Source organism: Rutilus rutilus (assembly GCF_951802725.1).
Source record: "Rutilus rutilus genome assembly, chromosome: 6".
NCBI lineage: Eukaryota > Metazoa > Chordata > Actinopteri > Cypriniformes > Leuciscidae > Rutilus > Rutilus rutilus.
In genome coordinates, this window is record NC_140214.1 from 4878977 (window position 1) to 4897198 (window position 18222).

At 36.6% G+C, this 18222-nt stretch overlaps 1 protein-coding gene across 1 annotated transcript in view; it reads left to right on the plus strand.

Annotated features, from left to right (window-relative positions):
* The window catches only part of LOC311292284 (sodium channel protein type 5 subunit alpha-like), a 44101-nt gene continuing 25879 nt past the window's right edge, over positions 1 to 18222 (plus strand). Inside the window, exons 1-8 of the mRNA XM_084411917.1 lie at positions 1 to 83; positions 2344 to 2472; positions 6137 to 6228; positions 6363 to 6605; positions 7148 to 7211; positions 16685 to 16826; positions 16930 to 17127; positions 17443 to 17619. Of these exons, the coding sequence (XP_084268043.1) occupies positions 13 to 83; positions 2344 to 2472; positions 6137 to 6228; positions 6363 to 6605; positions 7148 to 7211; positions 16685 to 16826; positions 16930 to 17127; positions 17443 to 17619 (1116 nt within the window). The 5' untranslated portion in view covers positions 1 to 12. The remainder of the gene's footprint in view (positions 84 to 2343; positions 2473 to 6136; positions 6229 to 6362; positions 6606 to 7147; positions 7212 to 16684; positions 16827 to 16929; positions 17128 to 17442; positions 17620 to 18222) is intronic.

Consider the following 18222-nt stretch of genomic DNA (forward strand, 5'->3'; position numbering starts at 1 on the left):
AGCTTGTTCATCATGTGCACAATTTTGACAAACTGCAGCTTCATGGCGATGTCGGATCCTCCGCTGTGGACCAAATACCTAGAGTAAGCAACACCTTTATTCTGATGACTGTTTTTAAATGTTTAAACATATATATTACAGTATATATAACAACAGTAAACATTTTGTATTTACTACTGTTTTCTTGAAGATTTCTGTATAGATATTCTTATTTGATCAGTTTTAAACTCTACAAAAGCTGCATATTTAATTTATTTGCACACATGGATCTTAAGGTCACAACCCATTTTACTTCTAAAATGATGCATTTCTGAGTGAAATAGGATATTTAATGAGAAATCAATTTACATTAATTTCATGCTGACTGACTGTAATACACAAGAATATAACATTATGGGATCCTGCAGGTTTTATAAGGTGAAATTTAAGACTTTTTCAAGACCTTTTTAAGACCAAGATTAATAATGAAATAAATTATGAAATCTTGTTTTCTGCGAAATGGATCAAAATGAAGTATTTATGCTTAAAACAATAACAAATATCTGTCAATGGGCTCAAAAACAAATCAACTTAATTCAAAGGGAAGCATAAGCATAAACTAACTTCATTCTGTTACATTTGTCAAGACTTAATTTTACACTTGCGTCTCAAGTAAATGTATCAAAGATGTTTATTTGTATTGGAAAACAGGACAAAAATACTGAGGAAGATATTTTTATTTTTTAATGCAATGCATGCAACATTTAATTCCATAACTTTCTGCTCTATTTGAGACATTTTTAAGGCCTTAATTTGTGTAAGGGAAAATTAAGACCTTTTAAGACCTGCAGAAATTCTACTTAAGTGCTTCAGAATGTGTATCGAAATGCTAAAAAGAGTTTTCATCTTAATTTAATTGCTTTGCTAGGGTCCTGATAACCACATTGGTAAGAGTTGCATCTTCATAAGCCTGCTGTCGCCATTCTGCCTGCAGCATCAGGAATGCTACATTTCCATGACAGTTGAATTTAAGCTAAAGCTGCGTAGCGCAGGTTTCCGGTGTCTAAGCCCTGACCTAGATTTTAACAGATGACCGGAGTTTCCATATTCACTGATTATGCCTCTATATTCTCTAATACAAAGCCACGGTGACCCAGCTCAAATAAAACATCATATGCATGCATGGAAAATATTTTAAGAGACTGAATCTGAGCATGCAGCATGTTAACAATTCACCACTTGCATCAAAATAATAACTATGTGAATGTTATTTATGTTTAAAGGGGTCCTATTATGTTTTTTTTCTTTTTCAACATGTTTTTTTTTTTTTAGTCTTAGTCTGTCATGTTTCTGTCTGAGCATGAAAAAGTTCTGCAAAGTTACAAAGCACAGCGGGAGTTATTCTCTATATCCGTGTCACTGTTTCTGAATTCCCTGAAACGCCTCCACTGTAGTCTTGAGTTTTCTTCCGGGAACATGCCACAATAATTCCGCCCAAGGCATCCACAGAATAAAGGGACGAGGTCTGGTTGAGTTAGTTAATAGTGTGTTGAAACTCGCGGTTATGGAAAGGGGAGGTAGCCTGGTAATACCAGACTCTGCTACTTCACTTTGCTTCGTAGAAAGAGTCTGGAAGGGCATAATTGAAAAGTGTTTTCTTTCTCGCGGGGGGGGGGGGGGGGGGGGGGCGCTTGTCTGAAGTTTAAAATCATTGGTTACCCGTAAGCCAATCACATAACGTTTGGTTATGGCGTGTGTTATGCGCATGCTCAGCCGCATCTAACTTCCACTTTAAACGCATGTATGATGCAAAAACTAAACCATCGAGCGAAATACCGGAGTGAACATGGCTGTGAACGACTTTTGCAGATTATGTGAAGTAAATCTACGCATCCACGGTACAATCAGCGTCTACGTCACGGCTCTCAGCCCGCCCTCTGTTCGTTGATTGGCCGGCTGTCTGAAGGCCGGTGGAAAACTGAAAGATAGGCTGCTATCTCAGACTGACTACAGGAGCGAAATGAAATTAGCGGAAGTAGGAAGTCTGACGTAGTCAGGCTAAAGGGGAGGGGCATTTCTCGCTCAAAGCAGATGACCAATCACAACACACTGGTCCAACCAACCAATCAGAGCACATTATGCTTTTCAGAAGGAGGGGCTTCATAGAGACGGGAACTAAACAGAGCGTTATTGACAGACTGGGAAGATAGAAGCTGTTTTTTTTTTGTTTTTTTTACATTAAAGCATGAAAACCTATTCTAAACGAAATCAAGACTTAACAGGTCCCCTTTAAAAAAGTCCAGTTAGTAGTGACTAGTAACAGCTCACCGTAAATGGTTCATGTTTTCTCTTGTATTCTTTCAGGTATACATTCACTGGCATTTACACATTCGAGTCTCTGATTAAGATCTTGGCCAGAGGGTTCTGCATAGAGCCCTTCACCTTCCTCCGAGACCCATGGAACTGGCTGGATTTCAGTGTCATTGTCATGGCGTGAGTGTGACATTTCATTTTTATTAAGACTAAAATAACTGTCTGTTCTGAAAGCTGTGAAATTAATATGAATAAGCTGTTCAGAAATATGAAAAGTCTGTCATCATTCACTCACCCTTGTGTCATTCCAAATTTATATGACTTTCTTTCTTCCCTGGAACACAATGGAGAAGTTTAGCTTAATGTTCATGCTGCTCTTTTACATTTACATTTATGCATCCAAAGTGCCTTAAAAGAAGCACAGAAGTGTCAAAGAGCCAACAATATTCTTTATTTACAATGCCAGGTATGTTTAAGAGTGTGGGGTGGTTAAGTGGTTAATATAACAAATGCAAAAAGTGATTTATAATATCAACCTCAACAAAAAATCTCATGTTAGTAGTTAATTCGTTAAATTCCAAGTCCTACAATTTATTTGTGTGAGAGACAGACTTACGTTTAAGTTGTTATTCACTGAAATGTAATCTCAGCGAATCTTTTTGTATATTCATATATCCTTTGTAAACATATTTTACTGAAAATGTGAACGTGTTGACAAAAAAACAAACAAACAAACAAGATATTAGCATATCATAACCAAGGAGACAAGAGACTGGAGTTGAGTGGAATAGAAAGAGGGAGGAAGATGTAAATCAAGTACACAGGTATCCAGAAAGAGATTTGTCAGGTGACCTAAATATCCAGCATTTACAGTCCAACCAATCAGAGGATTGGATTAACTAAAAGAGACAGACTACTGCAGGATGAACATTTCCCCTCATTAACAAACCGCTCTAGTTTGTCCTTCCAAGCTGTTTTTTAAAAGTTTAGAGGGTTTATCTCTTCTCATGCTTTGCATCTACATTTTGTAGGGTCAGATAAATTTCAGATGCACTCTTTCTCAGGACACCTGGGCATTTGTGACCCACTCGTGCCCTTATGACTTACTACATAAATAAATAAATAAACAAACATATAATAATAGTAATTATTAGTAAATGTTTATTATTTTATATCTAATAAAATAAAACTGTATATACAGTCACGTGAAAAAAAACCCTTCTGAATTCTATGGTTTTACGTATCAGGACATAATAAAAATCATGTGGCTTTTAGCAGGTCTAAAGATGAGGTAAATACAACCTCAGATGAACCATAGCGCATGGCATATTACACTGTGTCATTACTTATTTAACAAAAATAAAGCTAAAATAGAGAAGCCATTTGTGACAAACTAAGTACACCCTATGATTCAGTAGCTTGTAGAGCCGCTTTTAGCAGCAATAACTTAGTAATAATTAATTAAAGTAATAATTTTCTATATGACTGCATTAGTGTCTCACATTGTTCTGGAGGAATTTTGGCCCGCTCTTCTTTACAATGTTGCTTCAGGTCATTGAGGTTTGTGGGCATCTGTTTATGCACATCTCTCTAAAGGTCCCGCCACAGCATTTTAATCAGGTTGAGGTCTGGACTCTGACTGGGCCAGTGCAACTCCTTGATTCTTTTCTTTTTCAGCCATTCTGTTGTAGATTTGCTGGTGAGCTTGAGGTCGTTGTCCTGTTGCATATCGGCCAAGCTTTAGCTGTCGGACAGATGGACTCACATTTGACTCTAGAATACTTTGGCACACAGAGGAGTTCATGGTCGACTCAATGACAGTAAGGTGCCAGGGTCCTGTGGCTGCAAAACAAGCCCAAATCATCACCCCACCGCCACCGCTTGAGCGCTGGTATGAGGTGTTTGTGCTGATATGCTGTGTTTGGTTTTTTGCCAGAGGTGTCGCTTTGCATTATGGCCAAACATCTCCACTTTGGTCTTGTCTGTCTGTTTGTTCCAGACGTCTTGTGGTTTGTTCAGATACACATTTGCAAACCTAAGCCGTGCTGCCATTGTCCTTTTGGAGAGAAGAGGCTTTCTCTTGGCAAGCCTTCCAAACATGCAATACGTGTCCAGTCTTTTTCTAATTGTACTGGCATAAACTTTAACATTTAACATGATAACTGAGGCCTGTAGAGTCTGCGGTGTAGTTCTTGGGTTTTCTGCAGTTTCTCTGAGCATTGAACGGTCTGATCTTGGGGTGAATTTGCTGGGAACTGTCTTGAATGTTTTCCACTTTTGAAACTTCAAATTGTTTGGAAATGGCCGTGTAACCCTTTTCAGATTGATGGCATTGACATTTTGCTTCTCTAAGATCATCGCTGATGTCTTTTGTCATTGTGTTAACACACACCTGAAGGCTCCAGACCAGCAAACTGCCAAAACTTCTGCTTCTATAGAGTTGCTCGCACTTGCTGATGATCAATTAATCAAAGACATTTGATTAGCAGCGCCTGACTGCTACTTACTCTCTTTATTCCTATGGAAGCAGTGACTTAGTTTGTCACACATGGCTTCTCCATTTCAGCCTAGTTTTTTTTAAATAAACCATGACATGGTGTAATATGTCATGTGTTGTTGTTCGTCTGAGGTTGTATTTACCTCATTTTAAGACCTGCCAAGGGACCAGATGATTTTACTTTATGTCCTGATATGTAAAATCATAGAATTGAAAAGGAGGTACATTCTTTTTCACATGACAAAATAAATTAAATATTTTATTTTAAAATTGTGTAATGTTTACACATACATATGTATATCTATAAACACACACACACACACACTGGTATTTCTATCATTATACGACATTCCATAGTCGTAATGGTTTTTATAACGTAAACCTACTCCTAAACCTACCCCCCCCCCCCCCCCCCCCCACACACACACACACACACACACACACACACACGCACACACACACACACACACACACACACACACACACACACACACACACACACACACACACACACACACACACACACACACACACACACACACACACACACACACACACACACACACACACACACACACACACACATTATGTTCTGTTCTGATGATGTTCAATTACTAATTATTATTCATTAAGTTGTCTGTAAGCACACATAGTGGGAACAATCTGCTGCTAGTGTGTGACACCAAAATATCCGCTCTGCTTGTTATTAATTTAGCAAAATGGTCAAAGCCCATAAAGCCCAGCTGATTAGATTATTGTGATGTCTTTTTGTGTAATGTCACGAGAGGACAGAGACGATTTCAGATGTCATGTCCTCTGGTGGCAAAACTAGAGAAATACTGTGGTGAAATAGAGCCAGCATATAAAGATTTTTTAAAAATATTTTAAAGTTTAGCTGTATGTACAGCATCTGTGACAATGTTGACTACCACATTAAATCGTTTAAACAAAATCACATGTACAGTAAGTTTAGAGTAACTTGCACATGACATGCATAAGGATCAGGAAGGGTTTTTCCATCCACAGGAACAAATCCTGATGTTCATCCACCTAGACAAGTAGTCCTATGGGTGAAAAGGCAAATGAGAAACTTTATTAACTTTATTAAGACATTTTTATAAAGAAGAATTGATATAAGCACTTGAATAAAAACAAAATCTGCACATATTATATTTACACCCCCCTGAATGGCGTCCATTGCAAGTGCATTACTGTAAACCTGAATTTTGTTTGCTTTTACAAAGTGAGGCGCGAGTCAAAATTATTATCTTTGAATGAATATAAATCACTGCTCACTGTCTGCACTCTTTTGAATCAAAGAATGACTTTGAATCTTTTTCTTTCCAGGTATGTGACCGAGTTTGTGGACCTCGGCAACGTATCAGCATTACGGACGTTCAGAGTTCTGCGTGCTTTAAAAACAATATCAGTGATCCCAGGTGAGCAACATCTTCAGAACCACAGTCAGCTTTGCTTTCATACTAAATTCAGTGATAAGGTCAAATGTGGAATATATTGCATAAATTTTTATTTAATATTAACCTTCTTGTTTTTTGTTTTTTTACGTCTGTAGGTTTAAAGACCATTGTCGGTGCTCTTATCCAGTCGGTTAAAAAGCTAGCGGACGTGATGATCCTCACTGTTTTCTGTCTCAGTGTCTTCGCTCTGATTGGTCTACAGCTCTTTATGGGCATCCTACGCCAGAAGTGTGTCCGTAGCCCCGCCCACTGTGTTAACTCCACCTACCCTGGCAATGGGAGTTTCGTTTGTAACAATAAGACATGGCTGTCCGTCAAGGACTTCTTAACAAATGAAGGTTCAACCGACTTATATTGGATATAATGCTTTATATTGTAAATGTTAGCTATTATTGTCACAGTAGGGGTGTAATGATTCATTTGTTTTCTTGATGCATCGCTTAAAAATAATTTCTTACCTAAAGCTGCACTTTCTGTGTGAGGTCATCAAAGCTCATTTGCATAAAGTTGAGCTCAAGTTTGCCGCGTGAGTGTTTATTTCATCACAAAGATGTAAACTGTACTGTAAACTCTTGCATTGAACTGAAAACAAATGAATCATGAATCAAATCGATTGGCTGTCAACCCAAAGATTCAAACCTCTACATTACAGGTTCATATTTAAATGTCGAACAAGGTTCAGTGATCAGCGCTGAAAACAAATCAATGAAACTCACCAAAATTGTCAGTCAGAATTAGATCAACATGACAGCTTCTGTTAATAAACTTAGTACATAGTGATGAAGTGATTAAACTGAACAGCAATTCAAAGTGTCAGTGATTCTCAGTCTGACGATGTCTTGTAAAATTCACTGAATTTTTCTCACTCTTGTTCCCGCAGACAATTTCTACAAAATTGAAGGATCCAAGGATGCCTTAATATGCGGATACAGCAGCGATGCTGGGTAAGTAATCTGACTTACTACATTGAGCAAACCCAACAAGGTTTTCTGTAAAGGGTTACGACTACGAGATCTATCTTCAGACATTGCGTGCTTCAGCTCAGCCTTATGTAGATAATCACTCGGTATCAGTTTACCATGAGCTCATCCAGCCTATTGTCATTACTATGACATGAAACACTGTCGTAGCTGTGCAGCAATAATATCCATAAATCCTAAAAGGGACCATGGTTTATCTGAGAACGCACATCGTCGTCTCTGCGTGTGAGGAGACTGAGCGGTCAGCATGGTGACATGTGGCATATAATCGGAGGTCCGTGATAGTTAACCACAATCTCTCATGATGTGACTAAATGAGCAGCTGTCATTGGGATAGGATGCTTTAAAGCCCTTAGGAAAAGTTTAGCAAAATTGCAAAAGGGATGGTTTTCATATAGGTTTCCCAAACCAGGGTTATTATCATTAACTAAAACCATAAAATAAACCATATTTTCACCATTTGAAACAAAATAAACATGAGCTAAAATAAAAAAATAAATATTTTTTTCAATAGTTGCCAAGGCAACATTTCTCATTTTATTTAGTTGAAGTTGAAGTACAATGAAAATAACCAAAAACGAAATAAATTAAAACTTTGTAGACATATAAAAAAGTAATACAAATGACAAAACATTTTTTTTAAACTAAAATGAAAATGAAAACAGACCATATAAAAATAAAAGGTACCACTTTAGTTATTAGCATGCATATTATTAGGATATTGGCTGTTGATTAGTACTTATAAAGCACATATTAATGCCTTATTCTGCATGACCATATTCTACATCCCTTAATCCACCCAATACCTAAACTTAACTACTACCTTATTAACTATTAATAAGCAATAATTAGGAGTTTATTGAGGCAAAGGTTATAGTTAATAGTTAGTTATTAGTGAGAATTGGACCCAAAACTAAAGTGTGACCAAAATAAAATTGAATTCAATATATTAACAAAAACTATAACAGTATATCAGTGATACTAAAATAAAACACTCCCCTGAAGATCAAATAAATAGATTACAGTATTTACACTCATCAAGAGAACTGACCTACTAGTTGTCTCTGCATTATAAGAGAAAGTATATTAACATCCAAAGAATGCATCATTGCTTTTAAGCAACTCTAATAAAAAAATAAAATAATAATCCTATTTTATAATATGTTGCTGTACAGCTATCCCAAAATGCTGTATTAATCTAACCCCACTGGTTTAGCCCTCTCATACAGAGCTCAAACCAATCCTCAAGCCTAAACGGTAATCGGTCCAATGCAGTCTAGAAACCACTAAGCTAATAAACCTGCAGTGATTCTCCTATGGGAAAGAGGCAAGAGATTATGATGCACTTTCCTCAAAATCTTAGATTGCATTGATGACTAAGTTGCATTGACCCAATTTCATTGATGACTCTCTTAAGTCCTATTATTATTATTTTTTTACATTTTCTTTAGTGTGTAATGTTGCTGTTTGAGCATGAAAAATGTCTGCAAAATTACAAAGCACAAAGTCACTTCAGCGGGATTTATTCTCTATATCAGTGTCACTGTTTCTGAACTCCCTGAAACGCCTCCATTGTATTCGCAGATGGAGGGCACAATTTTTTTTGCATTGTTTATGGTTGCTCAAATCAATCAAATCGTGAAACCACAAGGAGGTTTAATCGTTTACCAAAAGTGACGTTTTGTGTCCGTTTATACTGAAATGAATACGGATACCTTGCTTACCTTTTGTTTTGTTTTTGACTTGGTTAAATATTCACATATTTCATGGCATTGTTTTCAGGGAAGAGATGCTATTTTATCGCATTGCATGATCATTTGATGCTTTCACTGAAGTTTTGTTGAACTCCATTCCCAATGTTGATCTGGTTACCATAAACAGTGTCACGTGATGCTGCTTCAGCCGTCATTTGTTAGAAATATCTAAATAAATGTGTTCAACAAGCTGACAGAAATCGATCCATTTCTTTGTTGGCAAGTATAACTAAAATGTTATTGTTGTCATTGTAAATTTTCACGTTCACATTTGGCCACGGAGGAGAATCAGAGAGGGTCACATTCAGCGAACAGACACCGACACGCTAGTTTTTTGTATTTATTTCAACAAATGACAACCAAAATCAAATCCCTAGAAGCTCGTGACCAGTTTTGAAGCAGCTGCGAGCAAGTTCTGTTAATTCACAAGCCGAAGTGAGAGTCATACTCACATATGTAATGTTAATTATTAAACCAAACAAAACTTTCAAAATTATTTTATTGAGTGATAGGTGGTTTAATCCATGACATTATTATAGATTTGCTATCTGGTGCCTTCCAGTCACCTCCTCAACCTGCTGCCTTGGTGTTTTACATGTAGAAAAGCCAGTGAAAATGGTTCTCTGAACGATGATGCAAGTTCCTATGGCAATTCTCGATCCAGCAATAATGACCGATATGGCAACATTTTTCACAATCACTGGGAAGAGAGGAGCTGTAACAATGTCAAATATTTGAAAAATAATGTGTTTTTTGAACATTTCTAGCATGAAAACCCTTTCTAGTAGAGCCCAAAAACAAAATCAAGACTTTGTAAAGGGCAAAATATGGTCTCTTTAAAGTCCAACCACTGTAGTGGTCAAATTACAGCAAAGGCTTAAAGAGAGCAAATTAATTCATTTGGCCATTTACATGAGCTAAATAATTAGAATGACTTTATTAAAAGAATTACACTTTAACTGAAACACTTTATCAATTTTGTATTTTTTATACAATTCATGAACACTCAGTGGGGATTTTTGTTTGTGCATAAACAATCTCACGGAATAATCCGCTGAATTAAGAGTGAAAGTCCTTCATTGTGGGTCTCACTAACCATGTCGGTCTCTGCAGTGCACAGGGACATAATCCCACAAATCCCAGCAACACTGTTCAGACCGGAGCCACGGGATGATGTTTGTTCAAGGATTTCATTGTGCTAAATACCCAACTGTGTTAATGTGCAATTCTGCTCTGTTAGGGCAAAGACTATTAATGACTGAGAGGTATAGAAGTAAAAATAGAGAAAAAAAAAAAAAAAAGAAATCCACCGGACAAACACAAAAAAGTATAGAAACAATTTTCACTCAGAAATTGCTAGTAAATTTCACCATTAATTACAAAGAAATGGCAAGTATACTGAATTTAACAAAATTTTGAAGTAGAAAGACTGCAATAGTATTTTAGCACAAAACGTACTTCATCTGTTTATTTGAAAAATAATTTACATCATATAAATAGATACTATATAGTACAGGCTCTGAATTCTGAAGTCTCTGAATAATGCACAAAATTCTCACTTTATTTAGTGTTACGACCCTCCTATGACTCATACCCGTCTAGGGCTTTTTAAGAGGGGAACACATGTAACCATCTCAGACACACGTCAACATATAACACTGAATGAGGTGAGAAAACACAAGAGACCACTGAATAACATGAATATGAGTTTAATAAATATATACCACCCAGCCACAAAGGAAAAAACGGATTCTGCCAAACAAACAAAAGTAATAAGTAAAAAGGTTAACACATTAACTTCTAGTACTAAGATAAAAAGATAAAAATAAAAATAAAAATAAAAAAAAATATTACAATATTTTATTATTACAAAGGTTCTCTCAATACAAAGTTCTCTCGTCACACTGGCAGCAGCATGGTCTTTAAGTATCCGCTTCACCAGGTGTCACTCATCATGCTGATGCAGATCCCGCCTCCCAAGGCGCGGCCACTCATCTCGTTAGTCTTGACTGACAAGCAAGATAGCCAATCAGCAACAACCTAAGAAAGCGAAAGTAAGAGAAATAGACAGGACAGAAAAACATAATACACCACACACACACACAATACTATAAACGTCCTTACGGACGTAACATTAGTCTTAAAAAATAAATAAAATTTAGTGTGGACATTTTAAAAATCCGAAGAACCTTTTTCAACTATAAATAACCTTTTGTGGAATGGAAAGGTTCCATGGATATTTAAGGTTCTTCATGGAACCATCAATCCCAATAAAAAAACTTTATTTTTAAGAGTGTAGTATAGGGTTTTGTAATTACTTGAGATCATTCAAAGGTTTCACTTAATAACCACAAACCTCATCCTACAAGTCCTTATAACTAATATCAAACTCACCCAGTAGGAACAAACAATGATCTCTATTTTTAGTTCGTCTGAGATCTAGATTTAACACTTTCAGAGTTCCTCTGAACTGAACTGCTCTCCTCGGCTCACGGCACACATCCTAGAGAAGATTTCCCATCTACATTCACATTTGATCCATCCTAAGCCCCTTTGTAGGTTTGGTAATGGCTGTTTTTACGACAACAGAACATTGGGGATTACACTGCTCTTCTCTCTCTCTCTCTCTCTCTCTCTCTCTCTCTCTCTCTCTCTCTCTCTCTCTCTCTCTCTCTCTCTCTCTCTCTCTCTGTTGTCATTCTCATAGACAGTGACTTGTTTGCAAAGTGTTTGGAATAGGATGCATAAAATGGCCCTGCTACTATCCTTGATAAAACCATGCCACTTACAATGCCACTGACACAAGTCAAATTTAAGTTCTCAGCACATGCTTTCTACCCAAAGCAACTTATAAATACAGTGATGAACACTTCTTGCAAATACCAATGCAGACAGCTGAGAATAGCAAGCTTCTTGCTAAGATAGACAATTTGGTTGTTGTGAGTATTTGCAGCGTGTTTCTGTATTTTGTTGAGTTGTGAGTATTTGCAGCACGTTTCTATATTTGGTTGCGTTGTAAGTATTTGCAGCCCGTTTCTGTATTAAGTTGCGTTGTGAGTATTTGCAGCCTGTATCTGTATTTGGTTGAGTTGTGAGTATTTGCAGCCCATTTCTGTATTAAGTTGCGTTGTGAGTATTTGCAGCGAGTTTCTGTATTTAGTTGTGTTGTGAGTATTTGCAGCCCGTTTCTGTATTTAGTTGTGTTGTGAGTATTTGCAGCGAGTTTCTGTATTTGGTTGAGTTGTGAGTATTTGCAGCGAGTTTCTGTATTTAGTTGTGTTGTGAGTATTTGGAGAGCGTTTATGTATTTAGTTGTGTTGTGAGTATTTGCAGCGAGTTTCTGTATTTAGTTGTGTTGTGATTATTTGCAGCGAGTTTCTGTATTTAGTTGTGTTGTGATTATTTGCAGCGAGTTTCTGTATTTAGTTGTGTTGTGAGTATTTGCAGCGAGTTTCTGTATTTAGTTGTGTTGTGATTATTTGCAGCGAGTTTCTGTATTTAGTTGTGTTGTGAGTATTTGCAGCGAGTTTCTGTATTTAGTTGTGTTGTGAGTATTTGCAGCGAGTTTCTGTATTTAGTTGTGTTGTGAGTATTTGCAGCGAGTTTCTGTATTTAGTTGTGTTGTGATTATTTGCAGCGAGTTTCTGTATTTAGTTGTGTTGTGAGTATTTGCAGCGAGTTTCTGTATTTAGTTGTGTTGTGAGTATTTGCAGTGAGTTTCTGTATTTAGTTGTGTTGTGAGTATTTGCAGCGAGTTTCTGTATTTAGTTGTGTTGTGAGTATTTGCAGCGAGTTTCTGTATTTAGTTGTGTTGTGAGTATTTGCAGTGAGTTTCTGTATTTAGTTGTGTTGTGAGTATTTGCAGCGAGTTTCTGTATTTGGTTGAGTTGTGAGTATTTGCAGCGTGTTTCTGTATTTAGTTGTGTTGTGAGTATTTGCAGCGAGTTTCTGTATTTGGCCTATATGGCCATATATATTGCTATATATTTCTGGTCTATATGGCTCAGGTTTCTTCAATGCAAGTCTATGAGATTTGTTTGGTTGTTTTATAGTGTACCCAGTGAAAATCATAAGCCTGCTCACTTATAAAATGTATAATAATAGCACACCTGCATCTGGAGCACAACGGTGCCACAGTTTATGTTTAACAGAAACACAATATGTTTGATTGGCCTTCTGTCAAATGATTGCATACTTGCTAAATTCTAAAGCAGCTGGTATGAAAGGTCAGCACTTACATGTGAGTGGGCAGAACCATCGTTTCAACCACTGTTACTATAGAGACCCGAGTACCTCTGTCCTCATGGCAACCTCAATACTGGCTACTTAATCTGTGAATTGACAGCGAACTGGACCAGACCTACAGGAAAGGAAAAACACAAATTACGTCTCATTAATCTCTCCTATAATTTTGCTTAAGTCTCCTGCTTCTTAGATGTTGCTCCTGAGAAAAAGATCCAAGTAATCTTTAATATCTTCAGCAGTAAATCTTCACTAGAACTATAGCTTCAGAAGAGATCTCAAAAATATCTCAAACTGTGCTCAGCGATGCCCAAGTCTGCAAAGACTTCACACAGGAAAAGTTTATTGCTCAAATAATACAACTTAATGGAGTTCTTAGGTTAGAGCATCAACTTTGTCTGAGATGTTTCTTATATCAGAATCAGAATCAGAATCAGAAAGAGCTTTATTGCCAAGTGTGCTTGCACCCACAAGGAAATTTTCTTGGTACTGAAGCTTCCAGTGCACATATACAAATACAAATACAACAAGAACATAGTAATACAAATTCTAAGAATGAAAATATATAAAAAATAAATAAAAATAGTATAAAAGTAAAAAAGTAGGGTCACAGTTGGGTTTAGTCTGAATAAACATTTACAGATTATGAACATATTTACAGTATTTTGAGTAGTATGAATAATATAAATATCACCTGAATTAGAGAATATTACACTAGACAGTGGGAGTCTAGCGCATGTTACAGATTATAAACATATTTACAGTATTTTGAGTAGTATGAATAATATAGATATAAATATCACCTGAGTTTATTGCACTAGACAGTGGGAGTATTGCACTTACAGGCATATGCTTTGGGGGGCATGTTAAGTGTTCAGAAGGGAAATGGCCTGTGGAAAGAAACTGTTCCTGTGCCTGGAAGTTCTTGTGGCCAGTGATCTGTGTCGCCGTCCTGACGGTAACAGTTCAAACAGGGGGTGTCCAGGGTGAGTGGAGTCTGTGATGATTTTACCTGCTCTCTTCCTCACTCTGGAAGAGTACAGGTCCTGGAGGGTTGGCAGGGGGGCACCAATAATCCTCTCTGCAGTCCGGACTGTCCGTTGTAGTCTCCTGATGTCCGATTTGGTAGCTGAACCAAACCAGACAGTGATGGAAGTGCTTAAGACAGACTCAATGACGGCTGAGTAGAACTGGATCAGCAGCTCCTGTGGCAGATTGAACTTCTTCAGCTGGCGAAGGAAGTACAGTCTCTGCTGGGCCTTTTTCACAATGGAGTCAATGTGATTTGTCCACTTCAGGTCCTGGGAGATGGTAGAGCCCAGGAACCTGGGCTCTACCATCTCTATAAAGCTTATTTGAAGAAATATAAAGGCTCTATAAAGCTTATTTGAAGAAATAAAAGTAGATACAAATAAGACAGTTGTTGTAAAGATATAAAATTAAGTATAGAGATGTAAAATTATAGATACACTACTACAATTTAAAAGTTTGGGGTAAGTTTTTTTTTTTTTTTGTAAAGAAATTAATTATTTATCCAGCAAGGATGCATTCAATTGATCAAAACGCTGTTCTTTTGAACTTTCTATTAATCAAAGGCTCCTGAAAAAAATGCATCACGGTTTCCACAAAAACATGAAGCAGCACAACTGTTTTCAACATTGATAATAATCAGAAAAGTTTCTTGAGTAGAAAGTTAGCATATTAGAATGATTTCTGAAGGAGTAATGATGCTGAAAACTCAGCTTTGATCACAGGAATACATTTCATTTAAAAATATATTCACATAGAAAACAGTTATTTTAAATTGTAATACTATTTCGCAATATTACTGTTTTTACTGTACTTTTGATCAAACATATGCAGCCTTGTTGAGCATTCTTTTTAAAAGATTAAAAATCTTACTGACACCAAACTTTTGAATGGTAGAGCATAAAGACATGCACACATAAAATTGTCAACAACTCTCTCATTAGTGGCTATTTTATTCTCCTTTCAGAGAATTTTAGGATAATCATGAGATAACTTTCTGCTTGGCAAATCCAGTACTGTAAGATCTCTTCTCTCGTCTATGACACAGGTTGCATCGCAACAGTCACTAAGCATGGTATTGTACTGCACAGTATTATATAAACCTGAGTGTGTTTGAACACATTGTCAGGGAGATCATGTTTGCACGATCTCTCTCTCTCTCTTTCTGCCTTTGGGCGAGAGATTTACAGATGGCCTCGTTTTGCGGCTCTGCTGTCCAGCTGTTGGCATTTCCATTACTAAATGATCCCTCTGTCAGATTGACATGCGTCTGTCCTCTGCTTGGCCTGTCACTCAAACTTAATGTCACCATGGTAACCGAGAGAAAGAGAGGATGGACTGAGGTCAGGAGGAAAAAAATTAACTGCAACTCGATACCCATCTGTTTACTTATAATCTTTTTTTGGGACCTCAACGCATGTGACTGCTGTGCTGTCCGAGATGATTTCATATCCTATAAAAAAACACTAACTGTGTACACTAACGTTCAAGAGTTTGGGATCACTATGTAAAAAAAAAAAAAAAAAAAGAAGAAGAAACTTATACTTTTATTTATCAAGGACACACAAATGATCTCAAATGACAGTAAATATATTTCTATTTCTAATAAATGCTGTTCTTTAGGATTTTCTATTCATAAGAATCTTGAAAAAAAAAATGCTTTTAATTTTGATAATAATAATAAATGTTTTGAAAATGAAAATTCATCTTTGATCACAGGAATAAATTATATTTTAAAACATAGAAATAGAAAAAAAAAACGTTGTTTTGTAAATTCTAATAATATTTCACAACATTACCGTTTGATCAAATAAATGCAGCCTAGGTGAGCAGAAGAGACTTCTTTTCAAATGTTTTATTTGTAAACATTTTAACGAACTCTTAATAATAATGCAATTAATATCTAATAACAGTTGGTTTAAAGCACTTAATTAATGTAATTTTCCATGATTTAATCTAGTGAGAACTATTTACTGTTAATAAGTTGTTAACAAAGCATAATCTCATTAGCTATTGAACTCTTTACATGTGAGCTAATTAAACATTAATAATTTGTTAACTACAGTTGAATGAAGAACTCACTATTTGTATATCTGTTAATGTATTAACTACAGTTGATAAAATATGAATTAACTACAAACTAAATTTGCAAATGATTTTTTTAGTACTTTATAAAGTGTTACCGTAATTTTTTTGCGATAAAATATGTTTACGATATTCATAAAATTAAACTAACATGAACTAAATCCATGAAAACGATTCCCTGATGGGAACCCCTATAGGTTCTATATATGAAGCGCCTGACAGACCCTTTAAGGTTCTATATAGAACCTTTTCTTCTAAGAATGATACTCCTATGTCTTACATTATCATTCCCGCTGTTAAACATCTTCGTGTTTCTTTCATACACAGGAAGTGCCCTGATGGGTTTGACTGTTTAAAAACAGGTCGGAACCCAAACTATGGCTACACAAGCTTTGACACGTTTGGCTGGGCCTTCCTGGCTCTCTTCAGGCTAATGACACAAGACTACTGGGAAAACCTCTACCATCAGGTACAAGCCTTGACATTGAAGACATAATAACCTTTTATCACAGAGGCTAATTATTATTACAAACCTCTCTTCTCCTCCTCTGATATCTTCCTCTCCGTGGCAGACTTTGCGGTCAGCGGGGAAGACCTACATGATTTTCTTTGTGCTGGTGATATTTCTGGGTTCGTTTTACCTGGTGAACTTGATCCTGGCTGTCGTGGCCATGGCATATGAGGAGCAAAACCAGGCGACCATCGCAGAAGCCTGGGCAAAAGAAAGAGAGTTTCAGCTGGCGATGGAACAGCTACGCAAGGAACAGAGTGTAATTCGACAACTATTCTTATTAACAGTCTGAAATAAAGAAGAATCACCTGGACATTAACTTTTTGTGTTGGTCCAGATCCGGCCCACATCTGGCCCACATGGATTCCACATGTGCCGGATCTGGGCCTACACTATGTTGCTGTCTGGGATGGATTGCAAACGTTTTGGAATACAGCTTAAAATGACTGAAATTATGTTATTTTCCCAGCAACTACCTACAAATATTTTGCTTTGCACTGCAAGAACTCAGTTATAATACTCATGGCAAATTCACATCAAGCACATCTGATTTTTCTGTTCTCTTTGGTGTTAGGCGTTAGCAAAACAGCGTAGAAAAGACGCTGAGATGGCCCTGGCAGTGGATTTATCTCCGTCAACCTTCAGTCGGAAAGACTCTTTGAAAGGCCAAAGTAGACCGAGATCCCACAGAACGCTGTCAGAGGAGACGGAGGACAACATTTTGCCAAAATTTGACCCGTTTGATGAGAAAGTAAGTATTTTCTAAGTATTTCAGAACTGTTTTATTTTTATTTGGCTTTAAGGAACACTCATACATTTTTAATGATAAAAAACAGCATTTATTAATCCTTGTTCATGCATTAAATTATGTTAAGAAATAAGACACTATAAAGCGTTAGCTCATTCAACGAATGCTCCGCAGTCTGTCGACATTTACACCCACCTCCATCCCTTCACCTCCTAGCATCTTCATAATAGAGCAGTGGATTCTGTATAGAAACTCTATGTACGTAATCCTTGTATCTCCTTCTGTAAACATATGCTAAGAAACATTTGGTTATCAAAGGCTTGGGGCATTTGTGTATCAAGGATGTATATCTCAAGCTGTCTAGTACAGGTGAAACTCGAAAAATTTGAATATCATGCAAAAATTTGTGTATTTAAGTAATTCAAATTAAAAGGTGAAACTATATATTTAGTATATATAACTATATACATATGCATGATTATACTTTTTAGAGGGCCGACATTTCTGTATTTAAAATCCCTTTTTTTATTGATTTCATGTAATAGTCAAATTTTCTGAGATTTTGAATTTGGGGTTTTCATAAGCTGTAAGCCATAATCATCAAAA